Source organism: Somniosus microcephalus, chromosome 1 (genome assembly GCF_052327205.1).
Source record: "Somniosus microcephalus isolate GS21.2 chromosome 1, FLI_Smic_1.0, whole genome shotgun sequence".
Lineage (NCBI taxonomy): Eukaryota > Metazoa > Chordata > Chondrichthyes > Squaliformes > Somniosidae > Somniosus > Somniosus microcephalus.
In genome coordinates, this window is record NC_140987.1 from 408,614,278 (window position 1) to 408,640,544 (window position 26,267).

General features: G+C 44.5%; 1 protein-coding gene across 1 annotated transcript; it reads right to left on the reverse strand.

The window, feature by feature from the left end:
- Nucleotides 1-1,740: 1,740 nt before the first annotated feature.
- On the reverse strand, nt 1,741-25,295 carry LOC147125173 (ras-related protein Rab-39B). Its single transcript, XM_085998604.1, has 3 exons — nt 24,872-25,295; nt 23,639-24,649; nt 1,741-3,478 (listed from the first exon to the last, which is right to left on the reverse strand). Exons 2-3 carry the CDS (start codon nt 23,851-23,853, stop codon nt 3,052-3,054), a joined length of 642 nt encoding a protein of 213 aa, XP_085854730.1. The 5' UTR covers nt 23,854-24,649; nt 24,872-25,295; the 3' UTR covers nt 1,741-3,051.
- Nucleotides 25,296-26,267: the final 972 nt, after the last annotated feature.

The following is a 26,267-nucleotide window of genomic DNA, read 5'->3' on the forward strand; positions in this document are numbered from 1 at the left end:
GATTCAGTCAAGATCCAGCTGATGACATGATGGAAAACTAGTGTCAGCTCAGCTCAGTGGAAGAACCCTCACCTCTAAGTCAAAAGGTTGTGTGTTCAAGCTCCATTATGGACTTGAGTACATCATCTAGGCTAAGTCTTCAGGGGAGTGCTGTTTAGTTGGATGTACCATCTTTCTAAGATGTTTACTCAAGTCTCTGCCTTTACTGGTAGTTCAAGTGGTCATAAGAGAGAAACAGGAAGTGTTCCTCATGTCCTGGCCAACATTAGTACCTTCACTGAAAACAGATTAACTGGTCATTCATCTCATTTGTGGGATTTTTCTGTGCACAAATTGGCTGCCACATTTGCCAATATGACAGTGGCTAAACTTAAAAAATAAGTAAGTTAATGATTGTGAAGTGCTTTGGAATGTCCTGAGGATGTGATAAGGTGCTATATAAATGCACTTTTTTAATTTCCTGGATGAATAAGCTGGGCCTCTCTCATTGGTATTTGTCTTGTGATATTGCCCCACCTACAGTATGTGATAGAAGACATATTGGGGCTAATTTTGACTTTTGCTGATAGTGTAAAACAGACGACATCAGATCAACCTCCATTATATATCTCGTCCGATTGACTTCAATGGAAATGAAAATTGGGAGAGCGGTATAATAGGCAGCTGATCTGATATCGCCTGTTTTACACTTGCACAAAGTCAAAATTACCCCCATGATTCCGCACGCCTTCCCAAATATGGCCACACCTGAAATCTGTAATAGACAAATCAGAGGTGATCAAACTTAAATCTTTGTGTAGCTGTACTAGAATGTGCTGCAATTGGAAGAGTACAGCTAGGGTTGTTTTATCCAGTCTTCAGTCGCCGTTAGACTCAGGTCAGTTTCTCACTGGAGTTTTACGTTAATTCCAAAAAAAAAAGTCTGTAAGATTTAAAAAGGGTCAAACAGAATCAAAAGTGTAAGAAACATGAAACATTCAATTGTTTGTTGAACTACATTTTCAGGAAAATCAGATACATTAAATTCTAATAGTATTGGAGGCATCAAGTGATACTTCATGCTAGAATGGGTTTAAAGGTCACCTTGAAAAGCAATCCAAAATCATGTGATGTGTTGACTACTGGTTGTTTTTGAAACATCTCAATGGTTGAACTGGTTTCTACTAATAATTATATCAGTTCTCAAAGGTTGTGAGAGCAATAGTCAAAGCACCTGCTGTGAAATCACTTACAGTTCCTGCTTATTCAATAGATTAAGAATTAGCATCCAGGTCACATGGTTTTGGTATAACTGCACTGCATCTCTTTCAGCCGGATAAGAATTACTGTAATGATCTGGAATTATTATGCATTCAGCAGGGTAAGAATAACTCAACATAACTACAGAGATCTTTGTTCAGCAGTTACTCGCTGGGTGGAATTCCTGTTTATTTAGCAATTGAAAGTTATTTGCTGTGTAACTGTATGGAGCTATCGCTTACTCGGCAAGGTAGGAGTTTCTCAGTGTAACTGTACAGTTCTTGTATATTTGGCAAGGTGGGGTCTACTCACTGTAGCTGTACTGAACTGCTATTTATTCAGCAGGATAACAGTTACATGATTTTTTTTTTTACTGTACGGAGCCCCTTTTTGTTCAGCAGGATAAGAGTTACTGACTGTAACTGTACAGAGTTTCTGTTTATTCATAAGCTAAGGGTCACTCATCATGTACTTGAATGGAGTTCCTGTTTGCTCACCAGGGTAAGGACTGTATGGATTTACCATTTATTCAGCAAAGTAATGATTAATTCAATAGCACTGATCTATCATACACAGCATATAGTCGACTTACTGATTTACAAATATCTTTATCTGTTTGTACAGTCACTACACATGGGAGGCTAGTGAAGGCCTTCTTAATTTTGCAATTTCAAAATGTTCACTATTTATTCTCAGTAAATGTTATTGTTTAACTTAATTTTTGATTTCCCCCCCCCCTTACTTACTCCCTCATATTACCAATATTATCAAGAGCTCCCCCAGTGGGATTGTAGCTAATTGCATCAACCAGTATGTTACAAGAGCCATTTGGGATGATACCATTAGCTTCGGTGTCCCTAGATTATGGGGGAAACATCAGTCAGGGTTCCTGCTCCTGTTTGCTATGCAATGACTCTTGTTGGAGTGCACACATGTGGGCAGGATTGGGCACAACTGTGATGCCCAGCCCCATGGTCCAATAACCTGTGATACTTAGTTAATAAACTCAAACATGATAACTTTGGCAATGTACCAGAGAGCTGCAATGTACATCAGCAAGCAGCTGTCATTTCCAGGAAGGAAAGAGAGGAGGAAAGAAACTTGGGAAGAAATAAACTTAATAAAACAGTATCCCAAGAATAAAATCTTCCTCTGTTTGAGTTTGGGTGAGATGGTCTCTATAATTTTTTAATTATAGATGTTGGGCAGAAAAATACCTATTTATTTATTTATGCATGTCTTTATTACTGAACCCAGTTTAAACTATTTCAAATTATGTCATGGGTGATTGACTTTACTGTACCAGTGAATCAAGAATAGGCAGGTTACACTGAAGATCTTCACCTGTACTGTACCAGGGAATGAGGACAGGAAGATCGAATTAAAGTAGTTCAGGTTCTTCAACTGTCTCACTACCCTCTACAACTGTCTCACTACCCTCTACAACTGTCTCACTACCCTCTACAACTGTCTCACTACCCTCTATTACAGTAAGAAGTCAATAATGACCAGTTGTTTTCTGGTTCTTTTTTTTTTTTAGCAACTTTCAAAAATAAATAAGCTCTTTCTTGTCCCCCATCCCCAGAGGTTCAAACAGTAGGTGAAAACTCTCCATTACCATCAACAGGATAAATAGGTTAATCGGTTGATACCTCAGGATCCCATTAATTACAAACAGACTGATCAAAATGTCCATATTGTGGAAATAGTGAATTATTTGAGATACAAACTTAAAAAAGGCCGACAGTATTTATTTGGTACAGTCTCTACGTGCGAGGGAACTTATCCAATTTAAACGTTTCCACTCTTTAATTAGCAAAGGCATCTCCTGCCTGATTTGACAGCTTCCTCTGATGAGTGGACCACATTTGGAACAAAACCGCTCTTCACTCCTTCCCATCCCTCTTGCATCATAATGTCGCCCCTCCTGACAAGTTCGTAAATATCCCTCGTCAGATCGGTGAAGGCCTGTTCAACGTTGATGGAATCTCTTGCAGACGTCTCAATATACTTCATCCGGTAAGCAGCAGCAAGCTTTTCTGCCTCCTCCTTTGACACTTGCCGCTGGGCTGCCAGGTCACATTTATGGCCGACCAACACAAAAACGATTTGGAACGGCTGGACATGAACTTTGGCCTCTTCCAACCACTCGTGCACATTCTGGAAGGATCTACGGTTGGTAATGTCGAATAAGAGAAGTCCTCCCACTGAATTCCTGTAGTATGCCCGAGTTATGGACCTAAAAGATTGGGGAGAAAAAGGTTGAAAAGAGCTTAGTATAACTAAAACCTCAAGTTTCCCAACATTTATAAAATGGATACCATTTATAAAATGGAAACCATTTTAGCACAGAGAGTTTGAAAACCTTATTGTTTGTTTGCAGCCTTTGGTTTTGGTAGCAATCACTGCATGGCCTAGGAGACAGGAAAGAATAGAAATAGTGATTTTACCTGCCTTTACAAAAAATTAAAATTGAGAAAATGCCATCTCTATACAGACCATCTACAATTTGCATCATTGTGAACTCTTCCCTTATTTAATCTCTTGAGAGAAATGATATAGCTAACTCTTCCAAGAGAAAACTGACATTTCTCCCTGGCTCGCAGTTATTTCAAGTAAAAAGATCAGCATCTTCACTGTATTAAAATCAAAGCTCTTCACATTATCTCCGCTTTCTTTCTCAAGTCTTCAAAACTGTGGAACTACTTGTTAACCCTTCTTTTGTTTTATGCTGACAGTAGATAGGCTGTTTCCACAAGGAGACCCAGTTTCCTATGAAATGGACCTTGTGCTTTTATTTGTGCTATGAGTAGGACAGCATACTGTGGGATGAGCAGTTATCTCCGAATTATGGCAAAGCACATCAGAGATTATAGCCGAGATTTTGCTCACCTCAGCGGGTCCTGTGCGGCCGGTGTCAGTGTCGGTGGTGGGTTGCGGCCCCGCTGCTGGCTCCATCCCGCTGCCTAAAATGAACATACCTCAATGGGGCTTGTTAAGCCCGCCCAGCGCGTTACCCGGCCCAATTCGATGGAGCGGGTCTGGTGACGTCATTCATGACACGTCTTGAGCCGGTTTCCTTAAAGGGACCATAGCCACATTACTTTTGACGTTTGTGCTGTCAGTGTTCTACAGCATTGAAGTTCTGCAAACACTGACAATCATTGCACAGAGGTGCAGGGCTGCACCCAGGTTCTCCCACGACTCCCTCCATAAGCATTTTATTGACAGCGGGTTCCCGACCCAGTGTCAAAAAAAATCAAATTTCCCACCCGACCCGCCCCCGGAAAATTCAGGCCCATGTGTTGAATGCCCATCGCACTCTTGTCTTCTCTGAACAGCGTTAACTATCACACTGTCAGACCAATGAATATAGCTTGTTTATTTACTAGATATTGCCCAGAAGCAATAAAACACTGCAAGAAACTAATAGAATACTTGAAACAATAAAGACAGAATCAGTCCACAATACCCTTTTTATAACATATTTCGTAACAGTATGATACTGTACAAACGTTTTGAGTACAACAACCTTTCAGATATTTGTGAGCATATGTGAGCAACATGATTCCTATGTCATTGAGTTCAACTTCACAAGTGAATTGAAGTAATGTTGAGCACCTAGGTTAAGTGTTTTTTATGCTAAAGGAAATCTTTCATGTCACAGGTGTTAACTTTCATCGTCACAAGCATATCGCTTGATGAGTCAGCCTTCGGAGATATGGCCCCAAATTTCCTCTGAGGTGGGTTACTGAGCTGTATTTCCCACTGCTTCTGCCTCCTGAGCCCTGAACACTGGCAAGATACCAGCACTGAAGCAGTGTAAGTGGGGCCCACCGGAGTGTTCCAAGCTGCAGTCATGGCTTGGAACACTCCAAGATAAAAGCCTGCCACGTTGAAATTTACCTTTGCAGAGGGGCTAAATAGAACATAAGAATTAGGAGCAGGAGTAGGCCATTCGGTCCCTCAAGCCTGCTCCACCATTCAATAAGATCATGGCTGATCTTCTACCTCAGCTCCACTTTCCTGCACTATCCCCATATCCCTTGATTCCCTTAATATCCAAAAATCTATTGATCTCTGTCTTAAATATACTCAACGACGGAGTCTCCACAGCCCTTTGGGGTAGAGAATGCCAATGATTCACCACCCTCTGAGTGAAGACAGTTCTACTCATCTCAGTCCTAAATGGCCGACCCCTTATTCTGAGACTGTGACCTCTGGTTTTAGACTTCCCAGCCAGGGGAAACATCCTCCCTGCATCTACCCTGTCAAGCCCTGTAAGAATTTTGTATGTCCTCTCATTCTTCTAAACTCCAGCAAATATAGGCCTAGTCTACTCAATCTCTCCTCATAGGACAATCCCATTTTCCCAGGAATCAGTCTGGTGAACCTTCGTTGCACTCCCTGTATGGCAAGTATATCCTTCCTTAGGCAAGACCACCAAAACTGTACCCAATACTCCAGGTGTGGTCGCACCATGGCCCTATATAATTGCAGTAAGTCGTCTTTACTCTTATACTCCAATTCTCTTGTAATAAAGGCCATTTGCTTTCTTAATTGCTTTCTGTACCTGCATGTTAACTTTCGGTGATTCGCGTACAAGGACACCCAAGTCCCTCTGAACACCAACATTCCTAATCTCTCACCATTTAAAAAATACTCTGCTTTTCTATTTTTCCTACCAAAGTGGATAACTTCACATTTCTCCACAGACAAAAAGGAAATTAAAGGCAGGAAGATAAATGGGCAAAGAAATGTCTTGAAACGAGGCTTAAATGTTTTTATACAAATGTAGGTATAAAAAATACTAGATTTAGAGGTATATGCAACTATGTGAATATTGATATTATTGGCATCTCACAAAATGGCTGATGGTACAGGATAGCCAATAACTGGAACTGAGATGGTATAAAATCTTTCACAAAGATAGACCTACAATGAGAGGCGGAGCAGTTGCTTTATTGATGAGGAATGATATAGCAGCTATAGAAAAATGTGGAACAACAGAAAGGATAAGGTGGAAACAATATGAAAAGAATAAAGCAATGATAAGGGCAGAAAATTATGAATTTGTTACTGCTAAAAACTGCCAACACAAGGCGAACAAAAGGGTGGGAAGCTGTTTGAGCAGATAAGGGAATTGTAATGCGTTTCAAATTCCAGAGGTTGAATGGATGGATCTGAACAGTCTAAAGGGAGAGGCCAAAACACAAATAAATGCACTGAGGTGGTTTGGGGTTGTTTCCTCACACAACATGTGATGGCAAGCTCCTCAAACAGAGACTGTGTGAGATTTGGTGTTTAGCAATCTACTGGTTACTCATCTGGAAGCTGGTGAGCATTGGGATCTACTGGTCATTGTATTGTTAAGTTGGATACTATTGCCAAATCTGACATCAAAAACAACAAAGTGTTGGTATAAAACTTTGAAACAGCTGATTTTGGAACTATATATTGTGAATTTATATTGGTAGTCCATCCATAAAACTGGAACAAAAGAGGTTGTATTTAAGGCTATTAGACAAGATGAGGAGAAAAAGTATGTATTCTATTGAAAAATGAAAAAATAGAAAAACGTACATGATATACCTATCAATTCCTCCAATAAAAGGCGAAGAGTTACGAAGGTGACTAAAGGTTTTTATTGACTAAATAACAGAGCCCACTCTCGTGGGTGATCCGATCCAAGCAGGAGGAATACCAGCCAGTCGCTCACCTTTATACCTGGCCTGGTGGGTGGAGCCAAGGCGGAGTCGGCAGTGGTCATCCCAGGTATAGCAGTGTGGCAAGAGGCGACCTCGTACCGTGATACAATAGTGGTCAGTGATACAGTTATAACGAACAGTGGTGAACAGTGCTAACTACTAACAGTGATACGATAGTGAACGTGGTTTACCACATTCACCCCTTGTTTAGAATTAAGTCCGGCGGGGTGAAGTGTACTACCAATTCTGGTAGGTCAGTCTGTCCGGAGGCTTCGTAAGCCTCTCCGATCGCCGCAGCGGTGGTGTTGCCTTATCCGGTGCTGGTGCCTTATCCGGTGTTGATGCTGGTGTTTGCGTGGTCGGCGAGGGCTCGTGGGGTTCCGGCATGCCGTCTACCTGGACTGAGGTTGGGGGGGGTGGTGGCGGTGTTTCCGGATCGGCTGAGGGTGCGAGGTCTCGTAGGGAGACAGTGTCCTCCCGCCCGTCTGGGTACGCCACGTAGGCGTACTGGGGGTTGGCGTGCAGGAGGTTCACCCTCTCGACCAGGGGGTCCGTTTTATGGGTCCTCACGTGTTTCCGCAGCCAGACCGGCCCCGGGGCGGTCAGCCAGGTTGGTAGAGTGGTTCCCGTAGTCGACTTCCTGGGGAAAACGAACATTCGTTCATGGGGGGTGGTGTTAGTGGCCGTGCAAAGTAATGACCGGATGGAGTGCAGCGCTGTCGGGAGGACTTCTTGCCAGCGGGAGGTTGGGAGGCCCTTAGACTTTAAGGCTAAGAGGACGGCCTTCCATACCGTCGCGTTCTCTCTTTCCACCTGACCGTTACCTCTGGGGTTGTAGCTGGTGGTCCTGCTTGCTGCAATACCTCTCTCTAGGAGGAATTGCCGGAGTTCCTCGCTCATGAAGGAGGAGCCCCGGTCGCTGTGTATATAGTTCGGGAACCCGAACAAGACGAAGAGGGCATTCAGGCACTTAATGACCGTGCTACTGGTCATGTCGGGGCAGGGGAAGGCAAAGGGGAAACGGGAGTACTCATCAACGATGTTGAGGAAGTACACATTACGGTCAGAGGACGGGAGGGGCCCCTTAAAGTCGATGCTCAGGCGCTCGAAGGGGCGGGTGGCCTTGATCAGGCTTGCTCGGTCCGGCCTATAGAAGTGCGGTTTGCACTCCGCACAGGTCTGGCAGTTCCTGGTCATGGTCCTGACCTCCTCGATGGAGTAGGTCAGGTTGCGGGCCTTAATGAAATGGTAGAGTCTGGTGACTCCGGGGTGGCAGAGCTGGTCGTGGAGGGTCTGAAGCCTATCGATATGCGCGCTGGCGCATGTCATTCGTGAAAGGGCATCAGGGGATTCGTTCAGCTTGCCTGGCCGGTACAAGATCTCATAATCGTAGGTGGAGAGCTCGATTCTCCATCTCAAAATCTTGTCATTCTTGATTTTGCCCTTCAGCTTGTTATTAAACATGAAAGCCACCGAACGCTGGTCGGTGAGGAGGGTAAATCGTTTGCCTGCCAGGTAGTGCCTCCAGCGCCGTACTGCCTCCACGATCGCTTGGGCCTCTTTCTCGACCGACGAATGTCGGATCTCGGGGCCCTGTAGGGTCCTTGAGAAGAAGGCCACTGGCCTCCCCTCCTGGTTTAGGGTGGCGGCTAAGGCGAAGTCGGATGCGTCGCTCTCCACCTGAAAGGGGATGGACTCGTCCACTGCGTGCATCGTGGCCTTGGCTATGTCTCCCTTAATGAGGGAGAAGGCCGCGCACGCCTCCTCCGTGAGGGGGAAGGAAGTGGCTTTCAGGAGGGGTCTGGCTTTGTCCGCGTAATTGGGTACCCATTGGGCATAGTAGGCGAAAAGCCCCAGGGTTCTCCTAAGTGCTTTAGGGCAGTGGGGGAGGGGTAGCTCCATGAGGGGGCGCATTCTTTCTGGGTCGGGGCCGATGATTCCGTTCTCCACTACGCAGCCGAGGATGGCAAGGCGCGTGGTGTTAAACACGCATTTCTCCTTATTGTAGGTGAGGTTCAGCCGTTGGGCCGTACGGAGGAATTTCTCCAGATTCGCGTCATGTTCCTGCCGGTCGCGGCCGCAGATAGTGACGTTATCTAGGTAGGGGAATGTAGCCTGCAGTTCGTTCTGGTCAACCATCTGGTCCATCTCCCTTTGGAAGACCGAGACCCCATTAGTGACACCGAAGGGGACCCTAAGGAAGTGGTATAGGCGCCCATTCGCCTCGAAGGCGGTATACTGGCGGTCCTCAGGGTGGATAGGGAGTTGGTGGTAGGCCGACTTCAGGTCGATGGTCGAGAATACTTTATACTGTGCAATCTGATTGACCATGTCAGATATGCGGGGGAGGGGGTATGCGTCCAGCTGGGTATATCTGTTTATGGTCTGGCTGTAGTCGATGACCAGGCGGTTTTTATCGCCGGTCTTTACGACTACGACCTGGGCACGCCAGGGGCTGCTGCTCCCCTCGATAATGCCCTCTTTCAGGAGGCGCCGCACCTCAGAGCTAATGAAGGCTCTGTCCCCGGCGCTATACCGCCTGCTTTTGGTAGCGACGGGTTTGCAGTCAGGGGTAAGGTTAGCAAACAGAGAGGGTGGCGGGACCTTGAGGGTGGAGAGGCTGCAGGTGTTACGCGGTGGGCGGTTTAACGTTTGCTGGTTGTTGACTGTGAGTGGGGGGAGGGGTCCACCGTATGCTAGGGTTACGCTTTGGAGGTGGGATTGGAAGTCCAGCCCTAGTAGGACGGCAGCGCAGAGATGGGGGAGGACGAGGAGTTTAAAGTTTTTATACTCCGTGCCCTTAACCGACAGGGTCACGACACAGTAGCCGCTGATGTCCGTGGCGTGGGACCTCGATGCCATCGAGATTCGGCTGCGCGTTGGTAGGACAGAGAGGGAGTAGTGGCTCACCGTGTCTGGGTGGATGAAGCTCTCCGTGCTTCCGCTGTCGAACAGGCAGGTCGTGGCGTGGCCGTTCACTTTGATGTCCATCATTGACTTGGACAGATGGTGCGGGCGGGCTTGGTCCAGGGTGACGGAAGCTAGTGTGTAGCTGAGCGAGTCGTTGTCATCTGCGGGCGAGGCGGTCGGGCGTGGTGAGTAAAATGGCGTCTCCCACGAGGTAGGGCCCCATGAGGCACTATTGGGGTCGGTTGCCTTAATCAAAGATGGCCGCCCCCATGACTCATGTGTGGGGATGCTGGCCTCAGTTGCCCTAAACAAAGATGGCCGCCCCCATGACTCATGTGTGGGGATGCTGGCCTCAGGTGCCCTAAACAAAGATGGCCGCCCCCATGACTCATGTGTGGGGATGCTGGCCTCAGTTGCCCTAAACGAAGATGGCCGCCCCCATAGTTCGCATGCGGCACTGCTGGCCTCTGAGGATCCGCTCCTGCAGGCCTTGGAGAAGTGGCCTTTCTTCAGGCAGGTTTTACATATGGAGTTCTTGGCTGGGCAGCGCGACCTCGGGTGCTTCTCCTGGCCACAAAAAAAACGGCCGGCGGCCCGATCGCGGATGCCCGATGTCGGGGCCGGTGCCGGGGGTGGCGGGGCCGGTCGGGTCCGGGACGCCGACGCAGAGGTAGGTCCCGGGGGCGGCGCTGGGAAGGGTGCTGTGGTAGGGGTCGGGCCCGAGTCCCAGGGTCGCGAGCAGTACCTGGTGAATGCTTCCTGATCTTGGTGGGCCACTTCCAGGGAGATAGCGAGGGCTTCAGCTTTTTCCATGCTGAGGTCTTTAGCTTCCAGCAGTCTTTGCCGTGAGTACTCGGACCGTAGGCCTTTCAGGAATGCGTCGCGGATATTATCTTCAGTATTTTCGGCTGCCGACACCGATTTAAACTCACAGTTCCTGGCGAGTGCATATAGCGCCTGTGAGAATTCGGCTACTGATTCTCCTGGCTGTTGCGGCCGTGATCTTAGGAGGTGCCTAGCGTACATGTAGTTTACCGGGGTCCGGTACTTCTGTTTCAGCAGGTTGATGGCGGTCTCGTAGGTAGTCATGTCCTCGATGAGAGTGTATACTCTCGGGCTCAGTTGTGCCTGCAGGACACTTAGTTTGGATGCCTGAGGGACGCTGGATTCTCTCAGGTATGATTCGAAGCAGACCAGCCAGTGTTTAAAGTCTGCGGCTGAGTTTGCTGCTCGTGGGTTCAGGTCCAGGTACGGCGGTCTGAGGGCTCGCAGCCAAGCTGGCTGGTGTGGCTGTGCTCCTGGGAGCTGCGCTGGTGGCTCCTCCGCCGGTTGTGACTCGTTGTCGGACATCATTAAATTTAGTCAATAAAATTGATATACCTATCAATTCCTCCAATAAAAGGCGAAGAGTTACGAAGGTGACTAAAGGTTTTTATTGACTAAATAACAGAGCCCACTCTCGTGGGTGATCCGATCCAAGCAGGAGGAATACCAGCCAGTCGCTCACCTTTATACCTGGCCTGGTGGGTGGAGCCAAGGCGGAGTCGGCAGTGGTCATCCCAGGTATAGCAGTGTGGCAAGAGGCGACCTCGTACCGTGATACAATAGTGGTCAGTGATACAGTTATAACGAACAGTGGTGAACAGTGCTAACTACTAACAGTGATACGATAGTGAACGTGGTTTACCACAGTACATAAATAGATACTTTAAAAGATACAAGGAAACAGAAATAGGCAGTATTGGGATTCATACAAAAGACAACCATGGATAACTAAAGAAAACAATAGCAAAAAGAGAAATGGAGAGACATAGAAACATAGAAGATAGGAGCAGGAGTAGGCCATTCAGCCCCTCGAGCCCGCTCTGCCATTTAATGAGATCATGACTGATCATCCAAATTCAGTACCCTGTCCCTGCTTTCTCCCCATATCCCTTGATCCCTTTAGCCTCAAAAAATATAGAAACATAGACAAATCACAGAGGGCAGCAAGAACCCCCAAAACATTTTACAACTAAGTTAATAATAGAAAGATCAAACAACAGGGGTATCTACTAATGAATAAATTGGGTAAAGCTATCACAAATTATCAGGATACAATAACAACAAAAACAACTTGTATTTATATAGCGCCTTTAACATAGTAAAACGTCCCAAGGTGCTTCACAGGAGCGTTAGAAGACAAATATTTTACACCGAGCCACATAAGGAGAAATTAGGGCAGATGACCAAAAGCTTGGTCAAAGGAGCATCTTAAAAGGAGGAAAGAGAGGTAGAGACGGAGGGGTTTAGGGAGGGAATTCCAGAGCTTAGGGCCTACACAGCAGATGGCACGGCTGTCAATGGTTGAGCGATTATAATCAGGGATGCTCAACAGGACAGAATTAGAGAAGCGCAGATATCTCGGGGGGTTGTGGGGCTGGAGGAGACTACAGAGATAGGAAGGGGCGAGGCCATGGAGGGATTTGAAAACAAGGCTGAGAATTTTGAAATTGAAACCGGGACCCAATGTAGGTCAATGAGCACAGGGGTGATGGATGAACAGGGCTTGGTGCAAGTTAGGACATGGGCAGCCGAGTTTTGGATGACCCCAAGTTTACATAGGGTAGATACGCTGAAAGCATTCCTCGCATCAGTTTTCACATAGGATGATTATAGTTGTTCCAAAGTTGCAGGTACACCTTTAAATAAATGAATCTCACGTATGCACAATTACTTCAAAGTCATACTTTGCCAGTCTTCCAGGACCTTTCCTGATGTTTGGAGACGATCATCTTATGAAGAAAAACAGAAAATGCCGACTTTATTTCATATGATTTTAAGATAGCTAGGCTCAAACTGGCAGACTGGAGCTAGTCAGTGCACTAGTATTGGGACAATATTTGTGTTGCAAATCAATTAAGATAAAATTACTTTGATGGAGGTTATGATTTGCTTGAAATGTTAATTTATGCAGCTTGACATAGAGTGATTGGGAAGCACCTGCTAGATACAGATGGATTGGTGCTCCATTATTCTTAAGCTATCAGAAAATACATTGCGAAGTTTAGGATTGGCATTGGAGTCATAGTGAGACAGCATTGTTGCTTTGATAGTTAATTCTACTGAAGTGGATCATCTAGGAACACAAGAACAGGAGTAGGCCATTCAGACCCTCGAGCCTGTTCTGCCATTCAGTTAGATCATGGCTGATTTGTACCTCAATTCCATATACCCACTTTTGCTCCATATCCCTTGGCACCCTTACCTAACAAAAATATATCAATCTCAGTCTTGAAAGGTCTAATTGACACAGCATCCACAGCCTTTTGGTGGAGAGAATTCCAGATTTCCACTACCCTTTGTGTGGAAAAAGTGCTTCATGATTTCACTCCGAAATGGCCTGGCTCTAATTTTAAGATTACGCCCTCTTGTTCAGGATTCCCCCACCAGAGGAAATAGTTTCTCTGCATCTTCCGTATCAAATTCCTTTTTCATTTTAAAGATCTTTATTAGATCAGCCTTTAACCTTCTAAATTCAAGGGAATACAAGCCAAGTATATACAACCTGTCCTCATATTTTAACCCTTTACGTCCTGGTATCATTCCGGTGAATCTGCGCTGTACCCCTTCCAAGGCCAAAATATCTTTCCTGAGGTTCAGTCCCCAAACCTGAATGCAGTACTCCATATGGAGTCTGACTAAGGCTTTGTACAACTGAAACATCACTTCCTCACTTTTATATTCCAAACACCTTGAGGTAAAGGCCAACATTCCGGGAATGGTAGCATAGTGGTTATGTTACTGGACTATTGATTCCAGAGACATCAAATCCCACCATGGCAGCTGGGGAATTTAAATTCACTTTATTAAATAAATCTGGAATAAAAAGCTAGTATCAATAATGGTGATCCAAGGATTGTCATAAAAACCCATCTGGTTCATTAAGGTCCTTTAGGGAAGGAAATCTGCTGTCCTTACCCGGTCTGGCCTATATGTGACTCCAGACTTACAGCAATGTGGTTGACTCTTGCAAGTTGTACTTGTACTAAACCACTACAAAGAACAGCGGTTCAAGAAGGTGGCTCACCACCACCTTCAAAGGCAATTAGGGATAGGCAATAAATGCTGGCCTTGCCAGCGACGCCCATATTCCATGAATGAATAAAAAAAAATTCCATTAATACTTTTTGATTACTTTTTGTACCTGTGCACGAGCTTTGTGATGTGTGTGCATGGACACCCAAATCCCATTGCTCCCCCACAGCTCCTAGTCTTTCATCATTAAGAAAATATTCCAAGTTGTCTTTCTTGGATTCAAAGTTGATGAACCCACACTTCCCCACATTAACAGTTACATTTCTGTATCAAAAAAATGACACCCTTAGTGGTCTCCAGTTCTCAATTCACCTTGCCACTAAAATGTGCTATTAGCCACCAGGGCACCATGAAGAAACTTCTTGTAATTTACCATCAAAATCTATGTTCTTAAGAATTTGCTGAAAATAGCCTGTAAGAAGCAGCTTACTGAAAAAGGTTGCACTAATCCTTTGTGGATTGATTCCAGTTCTGTTTAATATTGTGAGGTCTGGTACTTTGTTATGTCTTTTTACTTCAATGTATACTTTTATTTGCAAATTAATTTGACCAAGTATTTTAATATAATCAATGATCTAGTGGTGCCTTATTTTTCTATGTGTGAGGTGACAGGGCTCACCTTTGGAAATAGATTTTTTTTTTGCTTTAAGCGCAATAAAAAAAGTATCCGTAATGAGCCTGAAGCGTAACAATGTCAAAACATCTTAAAGCACTTCACATACAATGAATTACTTTAAAGTGCAGTGGCAACTGTTACAGTATGTAAGCAAATGTGACAAAATGAGATGAATGACCAGTTAATCTGTTTTTGGTGACTTTGATTAAAGAAGGAATCTTGGCCAGGCAACTAGAAGATTACAATGCTCTCTTTCAACTATTGCCAAAAAATCTTTAACATCCACCTGAACCAGTGGAAGAGGCAGACAGAGCCTTAGTTTAACAGCTAAGGATAGCATATCCAACAATACAGGACTCCCTTAGTACAGTACTCCATTGGATTATGTGCTCAAGTTCTGGTATGGGGCTGGAAAACAACTGTGTGATTCAAAAGCACAAATGCTACCACCTGAGCCAAGCTGACGCTGAATGAGAAAAGGCGCAACAAGCCTGTTGCATCGCTAGATCATGTAAAATTCAATTCATCGTGACCCCACTCAGCCCATTTCACCTGATGAAAACATCCTTCTACCCCTGGGATCTAGACAGTAAATGTAAACTGTATGCACTTCTCCCATCTGCTGCCCCTCTCCATGCAACATTCACAGGCAGGTGCTTGGACATTACTTCCGCTCTTTTTGAAAATTATTGAATTTTAAATTAAAAACGGTGCATTCTGGTTAATTTTAGAGAAACATTAACAGTTGACAGATATTTAATAATAAGAAAGCATTTTCGCTGTGGTTGACATTACCAGGACAACCAGATTTCTGGGGCCAATTATACAATTCCATTGCAAAGGCAAATTGACCCCTCTGTAGTAACCTGACCGCACCAGAATTTGCAAGGTCAGATCATTTAAATCTTTAGAATATACTCCATGTGCACATTGGCACAGGAGCAAGGAGTGCAATTGCAGGATGGATGGGAGCTGTATCACAATGGGCTGATGGAAGAATTTATAGGGAGGCAACCATTAAAATTTAAGTAGCTGCATAGGGGAGGCAAATATTCTTCCAGGCTTTACAAAGGCTGGAAAGAGTTTTAAAGATATGTCAGTCTATCCAAAGACCCTACTGGGGGAAAGAACTGGCAGACTAAAAGCAAGTTAAGGAAAATCCAATCCAGAGGCACGAAACGGAGTCTGTGGGCATACGGCACAGCACCCAGTTGGTAATGTGAACCCGCTGCTGCATGAAGTGGGTACATGGAGGGGTTACCCTATTTGATAGCCCAAGGCACCCTCCCCACAAGATGGCAGTGCACTCTCTGGCAGCCAGCAGTGGCCAGGTTCACTGCTATGTACAGTACCTGCAGGACATAGGAACAAATGCAGGAGAAGATGCACATTTACTGATATTATAGTGCTATCTGAGACTGAGCCACAGGCATAACGGGCCAGCAGTGAACGCTGAACGTGCCAACCACTGACAGAGATGTTCCTATGTTGAAAGTTGGCTGCAGTTGTCCTTGCTGCAAATGGCAAAGCTCTGCAACTGGCTCTCAGCTGACCCACAGCAAACAGAGGCAGCTGTCCTTGGACACTGGAAGGAGGCTGTGTCAAGGTCTCAGAATATGGCCTGGTGCTTGCTGATCTCCCTGGCATCTTGTAACATCTGAACCATGAAATTCTGATTTTGAGGCACTTTAAAAATAACCTTAAACAATAAATAAAATGACCTCCAAAATGTTTTCTCAAAATAATTAGTAAAAAAAATGCAGAAATATTTTTAAATGTCTAATAAAGCACTGCTAAAAAAGACACTAAGCATTGCAAAGCCTGTGCCATCACAAAGCCTGTGTCATTTTATGAGCTCCTTCACCTATGCAGCTTCACTTGTTTTCATTCCAAGTGGACGCATAAAAAAAAAGCAAACCTGGAACAAATTCCACGGAATTGCGCGTAGGTGTTCATTAAGGCACTAATTTGATGCAAACATATTTTAATGAGGCTAAGGCACAAAATGAATTCAAGCACTCTAGCACACACAATGCAGTAGACCACAGAACTGCCGTCCTGTAGGAAATTTTCACAGGGCCTGCTCAACCCCCCAGCACCAAGCACACCTGCTACCCACTGCAGAATCTACGACCATAGGCTCGATAACGCGGTCATGGTGCAGAGGCACCAACACAGCAGCACTAGTCCTTGGGCACCGCGCGTAACTGTTGTGCAGAGTGTTGATCTTGCACTGTAATGCAAGGTCAATGCTTTTGCATATTACTACAGAGCTATAGGTGCTCAATGCATGACATGCTGGGCGAGCACCAAGCTCAAGGGAGCAAGTTGTCTGACATCCGCAACTATTAAAAGGCTGCAAGTCACCTTACAGCTGTACTGCTACTGAAGGAGCAAAATGGTTGGAATAAGGCCAATAGGAAGCAGGGCACCATTTCAAGTTGCAACTCCGGAAGTCCTACTAGGAGATGTGGACAGAATTGTAGTCCTTTTTGGTGGCGACAGGATCCTGCTCTGCAAAGCACCACAAAAGCAGCATGGATGAATATGGCAGAAAGGATTCATGCTATTTCATCTGTGCATACATCATGGAAGCAGATGCGCACGAAAATTACAGATTTGAAAATACTGTCAAGATGGGTGCCATTACACGTTACAATGTTGCCTCACAATGCATGCTCACAGAACTTCACTGTAAAATTGGTACAGCAACACAGAAGAATAACTAGCACTCTGGTAACTGTTCAGCTAGTTCCCAAGTGCACAGATATGCCCATGTTTTTTGCTGTGCACACCAATGCATTTGCTCTGTGGTCCATTAAACTATATTGCTGGCATACCAATGCATTTGTCCTGTGGTCCATTAAACAAACAAGCTGTAAACAGCAAGCACAAGTTACCTGCATGCTACATGTTCTGTGGCTTACATAAGGTGGAAACTGGGCCATGTAGTTGGTTGGTACACATCTTCTCCCAACTTTCTCATTCCAACATGTCACTTTTCAATCTACTTAGAGGAGAATGCCATGTTTAACAGGCACCAGCAACTGCTGACAGGAGGAGGCGTAGCAAGCATAACACCCATGAACCCCTATGAGGAGAGACCCCTGAAAATTGTGGTACTGGAGGAAAATGAGGGAATGGGGCAACCACACCAAGCTCAGCACTAGTGTTACACATGTTTTAATAATTCTCTTCCCCCCCATATTATTTGTTTACTTACTGAAATACAGTCATATGCTGATCTGCATCAACTTAACACACATTATCTTGCCACATAAGCTATATTTGAAGAGGTATCTTACTGGCAGCACCGCAACATATATTCTTCTGCTGATCCTACAGTTGCCCTTGATGATAAGGCAATGTGCACCCTGGCCTAGCACCTTCAGTAACCTTTTTCACTCACTCAAACAATGGCAAGACCCAGTACAGATTGGAATATGAGGCAATGCTACCAGCATGTGTGGGCCTCATTGGAATTAATTTAATTTTTAAATCAGGGCCCATGTCGAACCTTGCAGCTTCAGCTAAGGCTTCATCCAGAGTGTGCACCTTGCCTATATAAAATGAGTGTAGGCGAGCCCTGCCACTTAGCGTTCTCAATAAGGTTCTTAAACAAAGATGACAGCTTCAGTTACGAGTGAAAGTCCTTTTTTACCTGCTTTTAATAAAATTTGCTCAATTGTTAGTTGGTTTTGCATTGTTGGGGTTTTTCCTGATAATACTTTCCTTCATTATATCTGGTTGCTGCTGCCACTTGAATAACACCATAAAGAGTGCTGAGCATGAGAATTCCTTTCAGGGTTCTGAACATGTTCCATAATTTAGGTGAGAAAGAAGAGTACATGAGGGGCAAACAAATGCAGATGCAAAAACACCTGAAGCGCTTTTTCACTATCCCACCAATTGTACTTATAGGTTACTCCACTTGAACCTGGATGTGTTAGAGGAGACCAATCTTTACCATATCTGCTTCACAATGCACACTGTCCTAGCATTGTACCATCTGCTGCAGGATGACATGCAAAATAACATCTGGAACAGGGGTGCTCTTTCCATAGCAGTGAACGTTAGCACAGCATGCAGCTTTCATGCTAATGGATCCTTCCACACCACCCTGAAGAATATCACCCATATCAGGCTGTCTACAGTGTATACATATACTGAGAGGAAGGGACTAAAATACCAGAGATAGAAGGGAAACTAAAAAATAAATCAAGGTGAGGAACTTATTGGATTCAATATAAGTTTTAAAAAATGGTATTAGAGAAAATAATCAAACTTAGGATAGATAAATCTCCAGGAACTGATAGTTTCCATCCCAGGGTATTAAAAGAAGTAGGTGAGGAAATTGCATTTATCTCAAGGTGTCGGGAATACAAAGGGGAGGACGTTATGCCTCAGTTGTATAGAGTCTTGGTCAGACCCATCTAGAGTACTGCGTTTAGTTTTGGGCACCGCACCTCAGGAAGGATATATTGGCCTTGGAGGAGGTGTAATGCAGATTCACCAGAATGATACTGGGCTTAGAAGGTTAAGTATTGAGGAAAGATTGCAGAAACATGGCTTGTATTCCCTTGCGTATAGAAAATCGAGGAGGTGATCTGATTGAGGTGTTTAAAATGTTAAAAGGATTTGATAGGGTAGATATGGAAAAACTATTTCCTCTGATAGGTGAATCAAGAACAAGAGGAATAATCTTAAAATTAGAGCTAGGCTATTCAGAAATGAAATCAGGAAGCACTTTTTCCACACAAAGGGTAGTAGAAATCAAAAGAACAATTGGACCTTTCAAGACTGACATAGATAAATATTTGTTAGGTAAGAGTATCAAGTGATATGGAGCAACAGTGGATAAATGGAGTTGAGGCGCAGATCAGCCATGATCTAATTGAATGGCGGAGCTGCCTAGAGGGGCTGAATGGCTTACTGTTCCTAATTTTCCCATGAAAAAGTAGCAAATGCTACCTTTACAAGATGTAACACCTTCCTCATTCCCTGAGGAAAAGAGGCATCAGCTGGACAGACTGGATGCAAGGTGTCACAGATAGCATCCGTATGGACAATAAATAGGGTGCCTCATATCAAACCCTGACCCACACTAAATTACTGTTCGGGAAGTATCTGACCGCAGAAGCATCATCATCATCATGTCAATAGCCAATGTCCAGGAAGCAGCAATGATATCTTCATTACATGGTAGTCCACAGTGTCTGCAATTTTCGATGAAAAGAAACAAAACTTACATTTTATTGTGCCTTTAATGACCTCAGGACTGCCCAAAGTGTTTTAGAGTCAATGAATTACTTTTGAAGTGTAGTCACTGTTGTAGAGAAACACTGTAACCAATTTGCACACAGCAAAGTTCACAAACAGCAATGAGATAAATGATCAAATAATTTGTATTGTTCATGTTGGTTGAAGGATTAATGTTGGCTAGGTCACTGGGAGAATTCCCCTGCTCTTCTTCGAATAGTGCTACGTGATCTTTTACTTCCACCTGAGAGGGCAACTGAGATAGGTTTAAAGGTTTAATGACTTATCTAAAGGACAGAACAAGGAGGGAAAAAGAAACACTGAGGGGGATTGATGTTAGAAGAGCAGGCCTAAGCTCTACATCCATGGTATCCGAGTCCACTGAGAAACCCTTTAACGGCAGAATAGAATCTCAGTTTGGATACCGCAACTCCATGTTTGAACCTCCCCAATTAGGTTTCCACCCCTGCCACAGCACTGAAACACCCCTTAACAAAGTCACAAATGATATCCAATGTGACTGTGACCATGGTGCGCTACACTTCCTCATCCTCCTTGACCTGTCTACAGCCTTTGACATGGCTGACCACACAATCCTCCTCCAACACCTCTCCTCCATTGTTCAACTGAGGGGAACTGCCCTTGTTTGGCTCCATTCTTATCTATTCAGTTGTAGCCATAGTATCTCTTGCAGTGGCTTTTCTTCCCGCTCCTGCACCATTACCTCTGGAGTCCCCCAAGTATCCTCCCTTCTATTTCTCATCTTTCGGCAGCATCATCCAAAAACACGTCAGATTACACATGTACGCTGATGAAACCCAGTGCTACCTCTCTTGACCCCTCCACTGCATCTGATTTGTCATGCTGCTTGTCCCATATCCAGTATCGGAGGAGCAGAAATTTCCTCCAATTAAATATTGGGAAGACCAAAGCCAATGTTTTTGGTCCCCGTAATCGATTCCTTCCCCATCGCCGACCAACATCTCAGGCTGAACCAGACTGTTCGCAACCTCTGCATTCTATTTGATCCTGAACTGAGCTCCCGACCCCATATCCGCTCCATCACCAAAACTGCCTACTTCCACTTCTGTATTATTGCTCGTCTTCACCCCTGCCTCAGCCCATCTGCCGCTGAACCACATATCCATGCCTTTGTTACCTCTAGACTCGACTATTCCGATGTTCTCCAGGATGGCCTCCAGTCCAGCAACGTCTCAAATTTAAAATTCTCATCCTCATGTTCAAATCCCTACATGCCTCACCCCTCCCTATCTCTGGACCCTCCTCCAACCCTCCGAGATATCTGCACTCAACATTTCCACGCGGCTGCGCAGCTGGCTTTTCTTATGTTAAAGTTCGCAAATGCGCAAAAGCCGTGCACCCAAAAAAATTACAGGAAAATTGTCTGCACTCCTAATTCTGGCCTCTTGAGCATCCTCGATTTTAATCGCGCTACCATTGGTGGCCATGCCTTCAGCTGCAAAGACCCTAAGCTCTGGAATTCCCTCCCTAAACCTCTCTGCCTCGCTACCTCTCTTTCCTCCTTTAAGACGCTCCTTAAAACCTACCTCTTTGACCAAGCTTTTGGTCATCGGCCCTAATATGTACTTATGTGGCTTGGAGCCAAGTTTTGTTTGATAACGATGCTGTGAAGCACCTTGAGGCGTTTTACTATGTTAAAGGCACTATATAAATACCAGTTGTTGTTATTACCTATCTCTTTGACCAAGTTTTTGGTTTCCAGTCCTAATATCTCCTTATGTGGTTTGGTGTCAAATTTTTGTCTGATAATCGTTCCTGTGAAGGCTTTGGAATATCTTACTTCATTAAAGATGCCATATCAATGCAAGTTGTTGTTGCCTGGGTCTTTATTTATAACTTACTTTTTCTAGCATTTTGCTCTCCATGATTTTTCTCTCTGCACCTAGATCTTCTTTCTTCCCTATGCTGGCTTTCCTGTGCTAAACTACAGTGCTTCCCCTGCTAGCTCCACCTTTGTATAGAGTGAGTGTACTTCTGGCTTTTCCTGGGTGGTTGACCAGGATTTTAAAAAGGTGCATTCAGCCAGTCACACTGTATCCTGAGTGTGCTGTACTATTCTCCTGCTGGGAACTACTGTTGGTTGGAAAATTGCTGACCATTCAGTTGGCCCAAGGCGGAAGGAATGTATGCATTTACATATAGGGGACGGAGCCCCTCAAAGGTAAGTCACGCAAAACATTAGAATGTCTGGTTAACCTTATTTTTTTCTACAATATTCATCCTAAATGGTTCCTTTCATTGGCATGATTCTTCCATAGTCCCAGTGGTTAAGAAACCACCATTGTGTTCCACATGGCATTTAATTATCTGTAGTTCTACTTAGCCACAAAACCCTCAACGTTGCTTATAATCAAGTGTTCCTTCAAAAAGCTATTAATCAACACAGCATTAGGTATGTGTAGATTTACTAATGCCTCTCAGTTGCCAGGCTTTAGCAGCAGACATTTTGAGTGGAATTCTCCCTTATATGGTATTATGAATGGAAATGGTGGGGCTGTAAATACCACTCACCATTCATGGTGTCACATCAGGAGGAGTGCAACACAAAATATCTAAATAACATCTTTCATGCATAGGTTTTCAAAATGGGGTCCTTGGATTCTACAGGGTCTGCAAGGTCATCAGATTTTTGTCCATCTGGGGCTGGGCACAGCATGAGCACAGAGACTTGAGAATTTTGTATTCTTTGCTTTCTGTATTTGTTAGCTTACATTATTTCTGTTGCTGTATACTAATAAAAAATGTTTTTGGCAATGACAGCAACATTTTCCTTTGGGATAGCTGATAATGGCTTTCAAAAAATAAGACTGGTGATCCTGGGAATATTTGCAGGGGATGCTGGGAAAGTGTCAATATTTGCAGGGGATGCTGGGAAAGTGCCAATATTTGCAGGGGTGTTAGGAATGTGTCAATATTTGCAGGGGATGCTGGTAACCCTCTAAGCGGCCACGCAGCTCTCTCCGCGCAGCTCTCTGCCGGTCGCGTGCAGCCCAAGACTGTTTTTTTTTTAAACTGTGATGGGGCCGCGCACCCAAAAATAAATTAGGGGGAACATTGCTGGTAACATGTCAATATTTGCAAGAGAAGCTGGTAACATGCCAATATTTGCAGGGGATGCTGGAAACGTGTCAATATTTTCAGGGGTGCTGGGAATGTGTCAATATTTGGAGGGATGTTGGTAACGTATCAATATTTGCAAGGGATGCTAGGAATATGTCAATATTTGCAGGGGATGCTGGGAAGGTGTCAATATTTGCAGGGGATGCTGGGAACGTGTCAATATTTGCAGGGGATGCTGGTAATGTGTCACTATTTGGAGTGATCCTGGTGGCATGCCAATATTTGAAGGAGATGCTGGAAATATGTCAATATTTGGAGGGATGCTGGAAACGTGTCAATATTTGCAAGGGATGCTAGGAATATGTCAATATTTGCAGGGGATGCTGGGAAAGTGTCAATATTTGCAGGGGATGCTGGTAATGTGTCACTATTTGGAGGGATCCCTCACACAAATTCAGTGACATAGTGAATGGAAATGTTGATCTGCAGAGAGTAACCTCCATTCGTGGCATCATGGGAATGGAAACTCATATCACACCAAAGGGGCTTCTGCACAAAATGTCTGCTCCCAGCAGTTCTAAAGCATAAAACAGTGAAACAAGGCGCAACAATGACATATTTCCAAGTATTTTGGTTTGCCTCTTTATAATACAAGATTATGGGCTAATTCAGTAGAATACAACGCCTTTTAAGCTTTTCCTCAGATGTACTGGAGATTTAGACTTACCTGAATCTCTCCTGACCAGCTGTGTCCCAAATCTGCAGCTTAATCCGTTTTCCTGGCTCGATCTCCACCAACCTCGAGAAGAAATCCACCCCAACCGTGGGGTCCGACACTTGGGCAAAGCGCCCCTCGGTGAAACGACGGATCAGGCATGACTTTCCCACTGTGGAGTCCCCAATCACTATCAGCCTGAACTGATACACCCAAATTGCCTCCATCTTCTCAGATATTGCGATTACCTCGAGCCAAAATGGATAAATAATTCAGCCCAAAAGAAGTAAGTCTATAGACTGTATCACAAGTGTGCCCAGGTCACTGAGGTTGGCCACACATCAACCATATATCTAACAAGACAGACAAAAACAGAAACCTTCAGGCCCTGCTGTGAGTCTGTGGGAGCAGCAAGAATTGGACCGATTCCTATTTTTTTTTTTTTTTTACAGGCAGATTACCATGATCAACTGTTCAAAAAAACAGCATTTGCAGACACAAAAGGATGTTTCAGTCCAAGAATCAGTCCGTCCCTTCCTCAATTTCCTCACATCGCCAGGTGAATATCCTAGTTTGGACAAGCTTCCAGTATTTCAAAAAGGCTCAGGTCAAGATCCTCTGAGATAGATACTGTTTGTTGTTGTTGTTGCTGTTATTATGTATTTGCATGCAGTCACGTTGGATTCCCAGCTTGCTGCTCTCACTATATCACACCTCCGATGCTACTCATGCAGTCTCCATCTTTAAATCTTCCTCAATATCGACCAGGAGAAAGACATTCAAGCAACAGCGAGCTGTCAGAAGCATGGAGGAGGAGGAGGGAGGGGAGGGGGATTCAGTTCAGGGAGATTCAGGCAATAAGAAGAATTAGATTTGGTGTTGCAAATTGGCAATATAAACCTGTCCCTGGACACCCACAGTCCGCTCGGGTTAAAGCCTGGCGAGGATCCCAGTTTCCAAATAATGGCTACTTGTTCCTTCCAAGGTCGCTCCCATCGCTCTACTCACACAGACAAACAGCCGCTTCGAGGAAACAGGAGATTTTATTGCAATCAGAACACTTCAGTAAACCAAACACAAAAAGACAGATTTTCCGGGCGAATTTATGTTTTTTTTTTAAATCAATAGATTTGAATATGCATTAAAACAGATTGTAATAGAGCAGCAAAAATAGATTTGCAAAAAATGACTTGCAATGTTTTTTTTAAATGTAAAGATTAAAATAAGATCTAGCGAAAAGCTTACTCTCTCGGTTGTACCAGTGGCGATGCCGCCAGCGTCCTTCACTCCGGAAGCCGCAGAGGATGAAACAGAAAAAGGGCTTTAAAATATCAAACAATTAAATGGCGATCAGGCCGAAAAGGAGAGGTTGCCGAGACTGGGCGATGGCAGCCGGGGATGGGTGGAAGATGGTGCCGAGCTGTCCCCGGGGATGGGTTTGCAGCCTCTCCTCCCTCTGCCGCTCACTGGTGCAGGAGCCACAAACTGTTTTTAGCAGGTTGCAGCTCTAAGCGAAAGCTGATGAAATCACTGCAACATCAGCACCATCTACCACACAGGAAGCCTCCTCCTACCCTGCAACATCTAACCCATTGCAACCAGGGCTTGCAATCGCAGTGCGCATGTATTTACCAGGCTCATTTCAAAGCTGGTTTTAGAATAGGTATGGTTTTGCCTCACCTAATAAAAATGTAATAAACATAATCCTTTTCATTACGTTTAAATTTAGTGAAAAAAGAAAATTGAAAAGTTTTCAAAATCATGATACAGTACAAATATACAATAGTATTTCTGAGTGCGAGACAGATATAGATATACATGTTTAAATGTATGACAGGGTGTTCAGTTTTGTTTCAGGTGAGACCCTTTATCAGAAGTACCTGACACAGTTATCTATCTTCTCTTACAAATACTTGTACAAATGCCTGCTCTGCACTTTCAACATATTCTGGGTTTATTTCAGGTTCCAGTATTTGTTTTTCTTTCTTTCTATATCTGTGTACATACACATAAGGGCCAATATTAACTCTGACGGGAATGGAGGGTGTGGGGGCTGCAGCGCGGAGCAAACTGTCCAGACCCCTGGAGCATGAGGTCTGGGAGATTTTAGGATGTTCAAAGGATTTGATAGGATAGATAGTGAGAAACCATTTCCTCTGATGGGGGAAGTCATAAACAAAATTGACCATCTCCAACCACCTCCCCATGACATTCAATGGCATTACCAGTCAAATTTCCCACCATCAACATCCCGGGGGTGACCATGGACCAGAAATTTAACTGGATCACCCACAGAAATACTGTGGCTACAAGAGCAGGTCAAAGGCTGGGTATTCTGCGGCGAGGATGAGTGCAGCTCCAACAACATTCAAGAAGCTCAACACTATCCAGGACAAAGCAATCTGCTTGATTGGCACCTCATCCATCAACTTAAACATTCACTCCCTCCACCACCAGCGTACCGTGGCTGCAGTGTGTACCATCTACAAGATGCACTGCAGCAACTCACAAAGGCTTTTTTGACAGCACCTCCCAAACCTGCAACCTCTACCACCTAGAACGACAAGGGCAGCAGGCGCAAGGGAAACACCTCCAAGTTCCCTTCCAAGTTGGAAATATATCGCCGTTCATCGGCACTGGG